The sequence below is a fragment of the Periplaneta americana genome, chromosome 14 (assembly GCF_040183065.1).
Source record: "Periplaneta americana isolate PAMFEO1 chromosome 14, P.americana_PAMFEO1_priV1, whole genome shotgun sequence".
NCBI lineage: Eukaryota > Metazoa > Arthropoda > Insecta > Blattodea > Blattidae > Periplaneta > Periplaneta americana.
Genome location: NC_091130.1, coordinates 80,014,856 through 80,030,940, shown reverse-complemented (window position 1 = coordinate 80,030,940; position 16,085 = coordinate 80,014,856). Strand labels below are relative to the sequence as shown.

Here is a 16,085-nt window from a genome sequence, read left to right as displayed (position 1 = left end):
CTGATTACCTGGTTGGGTTTTTTCCGAGGTTTTCCCCAACCGTAATGTGAATACAAGGTAATCTCTGGCGAATCCTCGGTCTCATCTCGCCAAATATCATCTCGCTATCACCAATCTCATCGACGCTAAATAACCTAGTAGTTGATGCAGCGTCGTTAAATAACCAAGTAAAAAATCTACGATACACTTGTATATTATCTAATTTATGACATACATTTATAACTGAGGGGCGTTTTCACAAAACTCGTTATCTACTTTTTTTTTTTTTGAGGTTTTAACGTATCTTTATGTTTTTGAGGCAGGAGAATCCAATGGTGTTATCGGAATTAAGCTAAAGTTGGTAAATACATCAGTAAATTGATGAAGTACAAGAGGTTTTTCAAAACTCGGTATCTACAGTTGGCGAATTTTTACAAAACAAGAGTTGGCATTAAAAAAATGTTATATTATTTATTTTTCACTTGGTGACCACACTTGTTAAATAATAGTTTGTATACCGGTTTCTTTCAATGTTAGAACAGTTTGTATTGCTTCAGGATGCATTTAAATCTCAACATTCTGTAGACTGTTGCTCAACAGAATAACGTTAAATAATGTTCAAGAAAAATTAGTGAATATGTGTCACCCCAGTGCAAAGGATTCCAAGAGGGCTCAAGAGGCGTAGAAATGAACCAGAAATTCTACCTAAACATTAAAGGTATATTAATTGTGGTGATTTACCTAATATTGCTTGTGTTCACGGTCTTGACATGGAGGGCAAAAAGGTAAAAACACATTGCTTGGCATCTGATTTATCTTAAAATGACTTGATACATTTTAGATAAAATTTTTATAACAATGATACAAAGTTGAAACAAGATATGTTTCTAAACAAGTACATGACAGTTGCAAACCCTGCAAGTCGAACTACCACTGAAGAGGAGAAGGAGAGAAACAGATCTGTGACGATTTCCTAGCATGTAACAGATCAATCAATCAATATTCCCATCATTCCTGCGTGGAACATAGGGCTCTCAAAAAGCTTCTCCATCTGACTCTATTCCTGGCCAACTCCTTGATCTCACTCCATGTCTTCCCTATCGTTTTTGCTTCTGTGAGAACAGTTCGTTTCCATGTTATCTTGGGTCTGCCAATTCCTCTGCTGCCCTGCGGATTCCAATCCAATGCCTTCCTGGCGGTTCATCTGGAGGTCGGCGAAGTGTATGTCCCAGCCATCTCCACTTCCTATGCCGAATTTCAAGTTCAACTTGCTTTTGTTTAACATGTAACAGATGAAGAAGGGAAAGATGTATCATGAGTGTTTCAAAGGACATATTACAACATCTGGCAGCCACCGGCGTAGCTCGGTCGGCTAAGGCGCTTGCCTGTCGATCTGAAGTTGCGCTCGGGCGCAGGTTTGATTCCGGCTTGGGCTGATTACCTAGCTGGGTTTTTTCCGAGGTTTTCCCCAACCATAAGGCAAATGTCAGGTAACCTATGACGAATCCTCGGTCTCATCTCGCCAAATATCACCTCGCTATCACCAATCCCATCGACGCTAAATAACTGAATAAAAAAAAAACGTTTGGCTAGAAAATATGTAACCACAGAACAGATTCCAAAAGAAAATCCTGGTGGTCGGCGAAAGAATGAAAGGGATGAAGAGCAGACAGATCGGATTAAAAGACACATTTTGAAATACGAAGGTAGAGAGGCACACTATTCCCGACGACATACCTGCTGTTCTCATTTGTAACCTAAACTGAACTTGAAGATTACGTGGAAACGGTACAACAAGTGCATTCGGTTTGGTGGTTTGAGATGTTCTTTGTCTAAACACAAATCTGTCTTTTACAAGTATTTCAATCTAGGATTTGGGGAGTCACAGACACCTGTTTTACATGTGCACAGTTCCTATTGAAAATTGCAACTTCCTCTGACTTGGATGAAAAAAAAAATTGAGAACAGTATATAAGCTTCACAAAATGAAAGCCAAACATTTTTTTCAAATATTAAAATCAACTAAAGAAGGCGTTATTAATATCTATTTTGACTGCCAGCGAAACCAGACTTACCAATGTGCTGATATACAGAAGCTGTTTGTGTTATCCTGTGAAAATAAGTATTATTTTTTGTGATTGTTTCACCATACATTTGGACATGATTATCTAATAATAGAATGTGTTTAAAATATTGTGTAAATAATATATTATTCTGAGAAAACATTTATGCTTCTTCATGACTAAAGTGTAAATATTAATTTCAAATTAAATATTTTCTAAAATTTTCAGCTTATTTGTGTAATGGCAATGTGTTTGCGTAGAATAAATACCATTATGACACATAATAGAACAAACATATTGGATAAATCGATATAAACCTCATATTAAGGGAAGCAGATAATGAGTTTTGTAAAAATTCAATAAAATTATTTCTATTTTCTACAAAAATTCAAATTCACAATTTTGTTTCAAATATTATGTATACCAGTTCCATTCTAAGATTGCAATATATTATATATTTTACAGATTAAAGTTTCATCATGATATAGGTGTATTTAAAAAAACAGATCTCCTGAAAAAAACAGGTTTTCGTAGATAACGAGTTTTGTGAAAACGCCCCTCAATTTAAGAATGCTCAATTTTGGTTTATCACATCTTTCAACATTGTTATACACAATTTAAGTCTTTTAGTTTCTGGTCTTATATACATCACTAATTGAGTAATCACACACACTCACTGTTAACTTAATGTAATTCATAGTATGTTACACACTATTCAATTTCATTCCATACTGTGCTTTTCTATGTTTATTACAGTAATTTCATGATTTCAGTTATATTTTTCGACACTTGTTTTTTTTCCAGATATTATTGACAGAATTCTTTTTGCAGATATGTTTTGTTCTTTATAGACTTTTTGTAAAAAGTATGCATATTTAATTTCTCCCTATTAATAAACAAGATAAACAGTGGTTACAGTTTTTTCCCCACAGTTATACATTGTTACGTAAAGTATACATTTAATAATTTACCCATAACCAACCTAGTGATGATAGTAAAGCATTGGTTCGTAAAATTTTTAACTCATCTCATACAGACAATTTTTAGTACTTTTTTGTCAAAGATGCATAATTTTCCAATAAATTTTACACGTAACTTTGTCAATCATTTTTAATTATTCATTTTTAATTGATGCTACTGTTAAACTTGTTTATTGCAATATGTTTAACATGGATTTACTCACTTTTACATAGATATCTACTTATAGTCTGATGATGCCCATAATAAGGGCGAAAACGTTCACTAATATGTATTAGTAAAATAACTTTTTGATATTTTGCTATAATAAATAAGTGAAAGACTGAGCAATCAAGACTTCACATTTTCGTATTATCATTATATGACTTACTGGAATACACATAAAATAAATTCAAAATTCAAATTTAATGAATTGTGTGAATTATTTAGGACTATTCCTTCAATTACATCATATATAATCAGCAGAGTGTTCGTTTTCAGCTTTGGAACGCATAAAAACCTTCCAGAGAAATTCTCAAGGGCAAGAATGTCTGGCTGCATTGGCAATGATGTCAATTGAAAAAAGATCTACTTCTAGACATGAAAGTCAACCCCGTCTTCTTTGACTGAGTCATTTGAGGAGTTATACAAAATACCAGGATAGTGGAATTTTCCTTCAAACAATAGGTGAGTGTTATCTTTTTTAATGACTGAAGAGGAACTGTTAATGTAATTTATATAATATTGTTTACATTGGTATTTTTTTTTACGGTAGCCTATGTCTTAATTTTGAAATGTGTATAATATTAAAATTTACATGTGATGAACATCATAATCATTTTTAAATTTCTGATATATATATATATATATATATATATATATATATATATATATATATATATATATATATATATATATATTGTATGTGAGCAATACCAATAGGCAACTAGATATTAGGACCTATGTTTCTTAAGACATCTTTTTGTATTGCATGCCCTAGCTCAAAGGTCAGGATAAAGTGACATGACAAAAAGGATGCGAACTATAACTCTGTCTCAGTGCTGTAGTTGGGCCGGTATGCCATACTGCCTAAAAATTGAGCATGTTATGAGCGTACCAACAGAACTTCGTCTTTACATTTGAAACAACAATAATTAAAGGCGAAATGTAATGAAAGAAAACCCAGAAATAATTATTATTTTAAGAGTTCTGGATTCATATGGCAACACTTCTTACAGTTGTATATGATGGTAAGAGAGGCTCATGGATGTACAGTGAAGCATTTTCTAGCGAAGGGCGGAAATTATCACTATTTGTGTCCTATTCGGCTGTGTATTATTCCGCTTGGTTATTTCTTGATCAGCACCACTTGTGAAATTCTGTTAAATAACAGCTTCTGAAATCTTTAAAATGAAAATGATAACGAATCTAGGGACGTTTCAGTTGATACTGGATGAAGAAACATATGTAAAGATGATTAATAGAAAGCCCACCTTATCTCACAGTCACTAGATAGACAAAAAACTGACAGTTGTTCCAAAGGGCTGGATTCAGGAAGAATACCTAAAACGCTCATTGCATTTCCACGTTGAATAGCAATACTTAAGCGTTGACGCAAATAAGTAGTGCAACGACGATCACCAGTAATGGAGATAAAAAAATTGGCCGATTTGTGATACTAAAACTTTAGCGTCATGACTTCAAGGACCGAAGGTCTCCACAGCAAAGAGGACAAAGATATAATTGTCTAAAAGATGAGCATATTTATTGACTTTCTTCTTCACGGCTAATTCAGCAGCAGATGTTGCGCGTCTGGAGGTATTTGGCAAGTGAGATGGAGCTAGAGTGTCAACGCAAGTGGAGTCCCAAATAAAAGATGGCAAAATTATATCGATCGCAAGGCCTCTAATCGCGGTAATATTTATTAAGTTCAACAGTAAAAAGAGCTTTATGAAATTAGAATTAAAGCAATGCAAAATGAAGAAAGAACATATGGGATGAGATTGGGAAAATACTAAATTAACCAGATATGTCCTTCATGTTTTTTTAAGTTACGAAGCTATTCATTTTATTTCCAGGTTCAGTTCACAACACTACAATGAAATAATGTGCTCTAGCGGTAAATTACAACACTATTTGATTATTCATTTGGAAATGTGGACAATGAGCAATACTATAATAAAAATCCGAAAGCAACGAACGAATTTTTTTCCGATAAGTGAGGGCCTACCTTACGTTTTCTGAAGAAATCCATATAACCAAATACTCTCTAACATTAATACTGGAAAGTTCACGATAAGAGAGGCGAATGACTCATCAGTGCTATCTAGCGGCAGGGAATGTTGACAGTGAGGATAACGTGACACGTAGCGCGGTAAACTGTATCTAACAAGAGTTTTGTACTTCAACACGTGGTGTAAGTCGTAAGGATTATTCTCATGGTTGTTCCACAAAATGTCAGGGAAAAGTGGAATTGTTTGTTCTGTGTTCTTCTGTAAAAACTACGCTTGGCGAAAAGATGCTAGATCGTTCTTCAGATTTCCGAAAGATACAGATAGGTGAGTGAGTAGTCATGTAAATACGAGTAGTCTATTACTTTTCTGCCACAGGATGATTATTATTATTATTATTATTATTATTATTATTATTATTATTATTATTATTATTATTATTACAGTAGAGGAGACAGTAGATAACTTGTTCTGTGACCTTATCATGTGTTGTGGCTGTCACCAATGGGTATGGAGAACGAAGATAATTAGTCTGAGATGAACTTTCGTGTCAGTAGATTCGTATAATTTTAATCATGAAACAAACTCTCTTTCTGTTAGCTCATTCTTTCCCCACTCGCACGATTCACATGACAAGTCTCGTGTCCTCACCATCATCATACTATTATTATTATTATTATTATTATTATTACTGTTATTTGTTTTTGTCTTATAGATGTGCCATATGGGTAAATAAATGTAAAAGACAGGACCTAGACGAAACGTTTAAAACTAGAGGAACAGAGTATCTGTACAAAAATCACAGAATATGTTCAGATCACTTTAGATTATCGGACTTCAATAACCCTAATTTGAAAAGTCAGGGGTAAGTAAAAATAACGTGTAATTGGAAAAGTACCGAAGTTTCAAATGAGTCATAGACCTGTTAATTTTTAATATTTTTTTTAATAACAGACTGAAGAGAACAGCTATTCCGTCACTGAATTTAACAGCTCCTTCTTCCGAAAATATGGGTCAAAGTAAGATGAAAGAACCGCGAAGGTCCCCAAAGAAACGCATTAGACCTTCCATCGAGGAGGCGACAGGTTCTCCGATTCCAGACAGAAAAGACGATAGTCCTCTACCAGGTACCTCATAATCAGATAGTACATTAGCAATAACATGTTCTCTGTGCTAAGTGAATCAGTTATTAAACTGCATAAAACTACTTTATTTCCATCATACCAAACACAATTTCTTTATAGTTTCTCCATATAAAATCCTGAAAGTCATGGCTTTTTCAAGCTAAATAGACGCATATTGTGATACGTAACATAAAAATACGAATTATTGATTTTGTGAAGAAAGTGTGTGAACTCATGTTTTCTCATAAAAACTGATTCAGTTAGTTATTCGCAAAATATTATTTACATAGCCCTAGACTTTCAAGACGTTATTAATATTTCACTAAATTAAGTCCCTGTTTATTTTTTAAGATGCAAGAAATCCTAAATGGTCAAAGATGGCTCAAGATCTTCAGATAAAGACACTTTCTAAGAAATTGATTGCAGCTCAAAAGTTGGTATCTAAACACAAAAAAAATTATTTCATCTCTTCGGGCGGAAGTGAGAGCTCTGAAGACAACCAGTTCAAATACTGATTTAATCAAAATTATTTCTAATGATGAATTCATTATGTCGCAAGTGCGCTTAAAAAGAAAGAAAAAATGGGAAGGCGGTATTCCAGTTACGATAAAAGTTTTGCATTGGCACTCCATTATTGCTCACCTCAGGGCTACAGATTTTTAAGGAGAAAATTGTGTTTGCCAACAGTCAGATCTCTCCGAAATTGGCTTCATGGATTTGGTATAGGCCCCGGTATAAATCCCACCATTTTACAATTATTAAGAGTAAAGTCTGGAATGCTGCCACTAAATGAAAAGGTAGTAACAATTGTTGTAGATGAAATGTCTTTGAAGGAAAATATAACGTACAATGCTAAAGTGGACATTTTTTAGGGATTCATTGAATTGGGTACACACAGCCCTAACCAACAATCTCGAACTAACGTAAAAGATTCAGAGGTACCACTTGCAAACCAAGCAATGGTTTTTATGATTCGAGGAATGTGTAAAAATTTTAAGCAAACCATTGGTTATTTTCTATCGAAAGATGCCATGCCTGCAGAGATTTTAAAATCACATCTGCTTGATGTAATAATAATATAAAAGATACGGGATTTATCCCTAAAGTGATTGTTTCAGACCAAGGATCAAACAACACTAAATTGAGAAAACTGCTTGGATGTAATGAAGTACAGCCTTATTTTGAACACGATGGTGAAAAAAATTTATTTGTTTCATGATACACCACATTTGATTAAGAGCGTAAGGAATAATTTGAAACATAATTTTAAGCTATTTGATAAATTAATTAAGTGGGAATACCTAGAAAAACTTTATTTTATAGATAAAAATATGAATCCCCGACTTTGTCCTAAAGTAAAACTTAATCACTTGAATCTACCACCATTCACACCGATGCGAGTGTGCCTTGCTACACAGTTATTAAGTCATTCTGTAGGAAAAGCTATGGCAACACTCATAAAATTCAAACAGTTACCAGAGGAGGCTCAACCTACTGCAGACTTCATCCTGTTCATGGATAAAGCTTTTGATTGTTTTAACTCTTCTAGTTTCCAAACTAGTAAAGCCTTAAATAGGCCACTAAGTGAAAATTCCACACATTGGAATTTTTTAATGAAATAGAAAAAACATTTAGAAATATTCAGGTAATAAACAATAGGAAAATGAACCCAAAATGTATAAATGGCTGGCTAGAAAATTTACAATCTTTAAAACTGCTATGGAAAGAATTGCATTATAATTATGGATTTAAATTTTTAATAACAAGAAGATTAACACAAGACTACATAGAAAATCTCTTTTCTATTATTCGATCTAAAGGTGGAAACAACGTAACTCCAGACTGCTCGAAGTTTAGAGCTACAATTCGGGCAACCATGACGAATCAATTCCTAAGTCCTCCTGAAACAAGCAACTGTGAAGCTGACGTTTGTTCTTTCTTACTCAAGAAAGTTGATATCGAGGCAGCTAAATTGAATTTTTGCAGTCCAGGCATTACAGATGTCTCCAATTTGGATGTAACTGTTGATGACAAAAATGTACAGCATACAAATGAAGAAACCTTGTAGCAAGAAAATGCAAGGGCTTATGTTGCAGGTTGGGTGTGTAGCAGAATAAATCACGAAATTTGTCGAAAAAATTTATCTTGTAAAGAAAACCCCAATTATGACGTAACAATGCACATCGCAAAAAAAAAATTATGTAAAGATTCAAAAATTGTTTTCCCTAATGATGTTTCTCTAATGCTCAGCCAATTGTGTTCTGATGTTTTCAAAGAAATTGATCATGTTATTTGTAAAACTAGAATTGGTGTAAAAAAAGAACTAGTTAAAATGGTAGTGTTCCCTGTTAACATGTCCATTTGCAGTGACTGTGCCAATGTCTTCATTGATAAATATTTCAATGTGTTAATAAATTGTTACATCAAAAATAAAATGGACAACCATACAGCTAAAAAACAAAACAAGCGATGTATGAAAGGTGCTCAAGTCATGCACAACTAAATTTCATCAAATTTGAAAATATGAGAATTTATCAATTCATTTCTACTCTAATAACTTTGTAATTTGTTATTAATTAATAATGTTATGAACAAAGTGAATCTAAAGTATACTATTTATTGCTTTGCAGCTTCTTATTGAAATCAAATGCACACCTCTCCTCTTTTCCTCGCGTAAGCCAGCACGACTCACGGAGTGTGCGAACGTTTCAAGCCGCTAGATGGCAGCACTGTTACTTTTCGCCGCCGCTTGCAATGCTAAACAGGAAAGCTTTCCAGTATTAATGTTAGGGAGTATTCGATATAACGTACATTTTATGTTGCAATTATGTATTGCTTTCATGTTATACTTGATTCTTATCGGTATAAAAATAACAAATCTTTACTTTTTCCGAGAATATTAATTTCAAAACTCTTTGACTTACAGACCTTCTTCCTCTTCTTTTATTAATTTTGTAGCTGAAACTTCATTCCATACTATGTTGACTGGGTTTTCGTAATAGTTATGAGATGAACCTTAGAGTCATTCAATGTGAACTCAACTAATTTGAGAAAAAAAGTGTTGCATGACTGGCATCAAAATAAACTTAAAAAAAAAATATGGTCGTAATATGTCATGCATAATTCTGAAAGGAAAATCGTGAAATGTAAATAGTTTGCGTGCCAGGACTGTCCAAAGTTTTGAAAATTAGCATTGGAATACAAAAGCACGATGACCACCTCTGTGGTGTAGGGGTCAGCATGCTGGTCTCTTATGCAGAGGGCCCAGGTTCGATTTTCGGTCGGGTTGAATTTCCTGGTTAAGGGAACTAGGACGTGAAAATCGGCCAAAAATGTCATTTTTTGTTTTCATTGTTTTCGAATTCTTGAATAAATTCTCTATCCAAAAATATATATATTGTAGGGGTTTCTGGGTTTAAATGCCCTAAAATAGGGAATTTAAAAATGGCGTCGTAGTTGCACGCCCCTTTTTTAAATGCCCAATTCAACTTATTAAATATGTTATAATTTCTGGGCTATTTATTGGAATATTTTGACCGGGTAAATTTCTTTGCTGTTGTTGGTGCTTCTGGATGCTCTGAAACTGCAAAGAGCATAACACAGCCCAGTGGCAAGCACTCCTGTTTTGTTTTGAATAACCTCGTGTAAATTTTGTTGCAAAAAGAATCTTTGTGGTGTTATTTGCATCAGTTTTATTCAGCATTATTAGTGTGTGTGTGTGTGTGTGTGTGTGTGTGTGTGTGTGTGTGTGTGTGTAGTAAAAATGGGCAGATTAAAGAAGTTTGGCAAAAGAAAACCAGTGTTTAATGGTAATGTAAGTAAAAGCAAACATAATATAAGTGAACATAACCTGTCAGAGCCTAGCTGCAGTAGAGAAGTGCATTCAGCTTCTGCAAGAAAATTGTCTCACATAAAACCAGAGTGTGATGACAACTTTTATTTTAGTGATGAGGGATATTCAAAGGGTTTTATCAATTATTATCTAATTTGGTGAAGAAAACTGTACAGTGTAAGTATTGTAGTGGCGTCGACTGTGTTGAACTTACAGAAAATAAAAATAGTAGGCGAGGGCTTGCAACTAAACTGTCTGTTGTTTGTAATAAGTGTAAAGAGTCTGCTTCAAGTATGGCATCCAATAAGGTAGGGAAAACAAAATGCTATGAAGTAAATTTAAGATTTGTATATGGAATGAGAAGTATTGGCAGAGGCAGGAAGCCAGGACAAACTCTGTGTGGTATAATGGATCTCCCACCACCAACTGCCAAATTTAATTTCTGCACTTCCCAACTGTTGAAATGTCTGGAAGAAGTAGCAAAAAAATCTATGACAAATGCTATAGAAGAAGCAGTGGCTCTAAATGAAAACAGTAGGGACATAACTGCTGCTTTCGATGGGTCCTGGCAGAAGCGAGGCCACACTTCCCTCAATGGTATCATCACTGCAACTTCACTAGACAATGGGAAAGTAATTGATGTCGAATGTTTGACAAAATTCTGCCATAATTGTAAATCAGACCAGCCTGGACATGTTTGCATGAAAAATTATGATGGCTTCAGTGGTGGGATGGAGAGCGATGGAGTAGTAAAAATTTTTCAGAGGTCTGAGAATTTATATCAGGTCAGGTATGTGAATTACTTAGGAGATGGGGACTCAAAGGGATATAAGAAAGTTGAAGAATTAAATGTTTATGGGAATGTGGAAGTAAGTAAGCTGGAGTGCTGTGGACATGTGCAAAAGAGAATGGGAACAAGACTAAGAAAATTATGTAAAGATATGAAAGGTAAAAAATGTTCTGATGGTAAACCGCTAACAGGGAGAGGGCGGCTAACAGATAGTGCAATAGATCAGTTGCAAACCTATTATGGACTGGCCATAAGGAGGAATGCTGGAAAAGATGTAGAAAAAATGAGAAGAGCAGTGTGGGCAATATACTTCCACAAGTATAGCACAGATGAGGAGCCATATCACACGTTATGTCCTCCAGGTACAGATGAAGACTGTTGGTGTGGGTACAATAAAGCTTCAGTCACTGGATATAAGTATTCCCATCAGCATTCACTGCCTCCAGCTGTGATGGATGAAATAAAACCCATCTTTAGGGACCTCAGCAACCAGGAGCTATTGAAAAAATGCTTACATGGGAATACACAAAACCCTAATGAAAGCTTTAATCATTGTATATGGGAGCGCATCCCAAAAACAGTTTTTGTGGGTTTAAAAACCTTAAAACTGGGTGTATTAGATGCAGTCATCTGTTTTAATGATGGTTGTGTAAGTAGACTAAATGTGTTGGAGAGTTTGGGCATTGAAGTGGGCTCAAATACAAAAACTGCACTTTACACTATTGTCAAGAAGCGCTTCGAAGACGGTGAAAAGTTTGCTTTGCAAATGACTAAAGAGGCCAGAACAAGAAAGAGGAATGCCAAAAGGAGGAGAGAGGACCAAGAAACACAGGAGCAGCATGAGTATGGGGCTGGAATGTTCTAGATTGGTGAGTGAAGTACAAAATACACGTTTTCAGTTTTTTGCATTTTCCCGTAACCTTGATTTTTCAAAACTTAGGTACACTTATCTCATAAACTAATGAAGATAGAGTCATGAAATTTTTGTGGCAGGTACATATTAATTAACTCTTTAAAATGAATGGAGTGGTTTTCTTTTAAACTTCATCATTGAATTTTTAAAAATTCAAATCTAAGGAAAATTTTTTACACATGTGATGTTTAGTCAAGAAAGTAGTGCATTCCTTTTGTCATTTGATATGTTCTTATTGTACCACAAAAAATTAGAGAAGTCTGACTAAAATTCTATGAGATATGTGTACCTAACTGATGAACCATGCATAAGAATTTATTTTCTAATTACCTTATTTGGGGACATCCTATAAATATTCTATTGGAGATAAGTGATTTAATTTTTCATGAAAAGATAATATAAACATTGTATAATGCATGGTATAAATTTCATAAACCTGTGACATAGGAATGCTTCAGTAGAGCCTATATGTTATTTGCTAGTTCAAGAGCTAAAATAGGCACTCGTCACGTCCCAGTACCCTTAAGGTTTTTCAGGGCTTTCCCTCAACTGTAAGGCAAATGCTAAACAATTCGGGCCACAACATACCTGAATATCACCGGCCTCATTCATCACTGAAATCATATTCATAACAAATCAGTAATACGCAATACAGTCGCCATCTAGTTCACAACAATAGAACCAGTCTCAACAGGAAGTTTGATAAATAATAAACATTTTTAGTAACATCGAAACATGAATAAAACATGCCTTATATTTTTAGGCATATTTCAAAGTGTTTATAAACTGAAATAATTCAATGTTTCTAAATTAAATGTTCAATAATATCGATTATGTTGACCTTCATGTAAACCAAATGGTTGATTAATTGTTTGAAGGTCTTCAGAAGGCAAAGGACAGTACCAATGCCAGTGACCAGTCTGATCTTGCAGACGTAAGGTCCAGTCCACACGAGCGGAATGTCTGCGGAACGGCAGCCGCGCGGCAACCGCGCTATCTGAGACCACACGAGCAGATAAAAGACGGACGGAAGGATTTGAGATTGTCAGTCGTCATGGATGCTCGTCACCGTGCAGTACTAGTTTACTTCGGACTTCAAATATTGAAACGAAGAAAGAAAAATAGAAGACATTGGGTTCATCCCATAGTGAGCAGTCCTTCATTGGAAGGAACGTTTTATGTGCTGTTTAACAAGTTGCGAGAGGACGAATCAAAATTTTTTAATTACTTCAGAATGTCATTTCCCAGTTTTGATGAACTGTACCATACACTGAAATATGCATTGCATAAAGAAGATACGAACATGAGACTGGCTATACCTCCAATAGAAATGCTTTCTATAACTCTGAGGTAAGTGAATGTCAATAGTAGTATGACTTTAATTGTTTAAATTAAACTTTAATAAGTAATATTTTAGTTCGTATTCACTTTGTAGAAAATACATTACGGTGCTTATGTTGCTGAATTTGAAGGTGAAAGGATAGGGATATGAAGGAATTAATAACAAAAATATATTGGAATTAAATATATTTGTTGTTAAAAGTAAAATGTAATAAGGAATATTTATTGTTAGTTATTATTTTCGGAACCTGAAATGCTATCGCATTTTGTTAAAAAGTACATACATGGAGACATTAATAAAGTAAAAAGACAAATATAGTAGTAACGAAGTTTAATAGTATCCTATTCATTTTAATGCAACTGGGTATCATCTGAGAATGTGGACAGCTCTGTGTCTGTTGTCGAATCAAAGGAATTTTGTGAAATCAAAGTCGATTGTTCAGTAGGTGTTGTAATATTTTGACGTTGGTGGCTTTGAAGTTGCGTCTTCTCAGATTGAGCAGGTGGAACTTGGTAGTACAAATTTCCAGGTGGTGTTTGTAAAGTTGTAAAATGTTGTGGAGGACCTGCTGGCACATGAAAAGACTGCGTAGGTGCATGGCACTGTGCATAAAAGGCTTGAGTAGATTGTGATTTTGAGCGTCTAATACGCTGTAGTATACGTAGAACCTCCGCGCGGAACTCTAGCTTTTGATTGGTATCAAACGTCCGCAAAGTAGGCAGCAAGGAATCGAAAAATGATTTATCCTCGTCTTCGACTGGAGTAGGCTTTGGAGGGCAGTCCAAAAATGTTAACAATTTCGTTTCCAGTGCAGATGTCTTACTTTTTTGTTTCTCCACCTTTTTGGAATGTATTACATCATGCTCAGATGTTACTGTTATTGGATCGTCCGAGTTGTCTTCTGTTACGGATATTTCAGATTCTTCTAAGTTCTGGCTTTCACTTTCCTCTAAACTAGACGCTGATGCTACTCGCATTTCTAAAACAGGGGACAAGAAACCCAACTGGTCAGCGTAGACGTATTTAAATTTTTTTACTGCTCCCGAACCAGATTTCTTCACTTTCTTCATGTAATTTCGATAATAATCCCTAATGTTACGCCACTTTTGTTGAACTCTCTGTCCTAAAACAAAAAGAGATGCATGCCATGGATAGCGACATATACATTAGAAATGTTAAAAGTAATAAAATGTCAGTTGTAAAGTAGTGCATTCTTTTGATTTCAGGTACTTGGCCACTGGTTGTTACTTAGTTGAGCTTCACTACACCTACAGAATTGGAAAATCTACGGCCAGTGAGATAGTCAGAACAGTGTGCAGTGCAATATGGACGTGCCTGCGAGGACAATGTCTGCCTCAACCAACAGAAGAGATGTGGAAAGACATTGCAAACGGGTTTCAAAACCGTGCAAATTTTCCGAATTGCTTAGGGGCTATTGACGGGAAACATGTAAGGGTGGTGAAGCCAAAGATGAGTGGATCGTTGTACTATAACTACAAAGAATTTTTTTCAGTCATTCTTCTAGGAGTCGCTGACTCAGATTATAAGTTTGTTTTTGTTGACATTGGCTCATTTGGAAAAGATTCTGACAGTACAATTTTTCAAAAGTCTGCACTGTGGGCGAGGCTGATTGACAACACACTGGATATTCCACATCCTGCACCTTTACCAAACACCGATGGAATCGTTACTCCCTACATGTTTGTCGGTGACGAGGCATTTGGATTGTCAGAATACGTACAACGCCCTTATGGAGGAAAAATGTTGTCTCACAAGAAAAAGATATTCAATTACCGTTTGTCACGGGCTCGTAGGTACGTCGAATGTACCTTTGGAATAATGTCTAACAAATGGCGGGTGTTCCATCGAGCTATGAATGTGAATGTGGATTTTGCTGTTGATATCACTAAGGCGTGTTGTGTTCTACACAATTTTGTACGAGTCAGAGATGGTCATCGAATTGAAGATACTCTTACAGTGGAAGGTTTTGAGTCCTTCATGAACTTGGATGACAGAAGAAGAACAGTGTCAGCGTTGCGAAACAGGGATATTCTTGCTGATTATTTTGTAAGTGATTCAGGTAAAGTGCCATGGCAAGAAAGTAGAATCTGACTTATCATCACCTTTTTCTTCGCTTGTGTATTTGTGTTTATTTCATTGTAGTATTTGTACATTTGTTTAATTGTTGTATGTTTACATGCACCTAAATTTAATAAATACAACCAAACAGGTATTGTTGTTTTTCTCCTGTATGATTATGTTATTAATACTTTGAGAATTTCGTCAAAATAATGTGTATTTTAGTGCATAGATAGGGGTGTAAATTTTGGTATTAACAATATTATACGCGAAATGTGTTAAAACATATTTTGTGCATGAAAAATGTAAATCCCTTTATGAAATTCCAAAATTAATTGAAATTTCGCGAATTTTCGCGAAATGTATCTAAATTCACAAAATTATTCATAATCAATATATTTTCAACAAAAAACAGGTTTCATGAAGAATTCGCAAGAAAAATGATTCTTTCTTTCAAATAAAAAGCGAAAATTTTCTTCCTTATACAATATACATGAACATTTCTACAAATTCGATCGTTCAGCATTACATGCGTGTCTGACAATAATGTACGCATAGTTTCAGATCAAGCAAACAACGGTATTTTTCCCGTAACAACTGCCTTCACCACCCTCACAGTTGAATGAAATTGAATTATAAATTTCATTAACTATAAAAACAATTTTCTATCGGTTTCAAAGAAGTGTTTCAATAATATTTTTAAATGTTATTTTATCATTTTTAAAGTTTTTTTACGGTACGAAATATGCAAAAAATTACTTATTCTTTTACTAAA

At 34.7% G+C, this 16,085-nt stretch overlaps 1 protein-coding gene across 1 annotated transcript; it reads left to right on the top strand.

Annotated features, from left to right (window-relative positions):
- The first annotated feature begins 12,690 nt into the window (after window positions 1-12,690).
- On the top strand, window positions 12,691-15,723 carry LOC138714000 (uncharacterized). Its single transcript, XM_069846572.1, has 2 exons — window positions 12,691-13,239; window positions 14,458-15,723. Exons 1-2 carry the CDS (start codon window positions 12,944-12,946, stop codon window positions 15,341-15,343), a joined length of 1,182 nt encoding a protein of 393 aa, XP_069702673.1. The 5' UTR covers window positions 12,691-12,943; the 3' UTR covers window positions 15,344-15,723.
- Window positions 15,724-16,085: the final 362 nt, after the last annotated feature.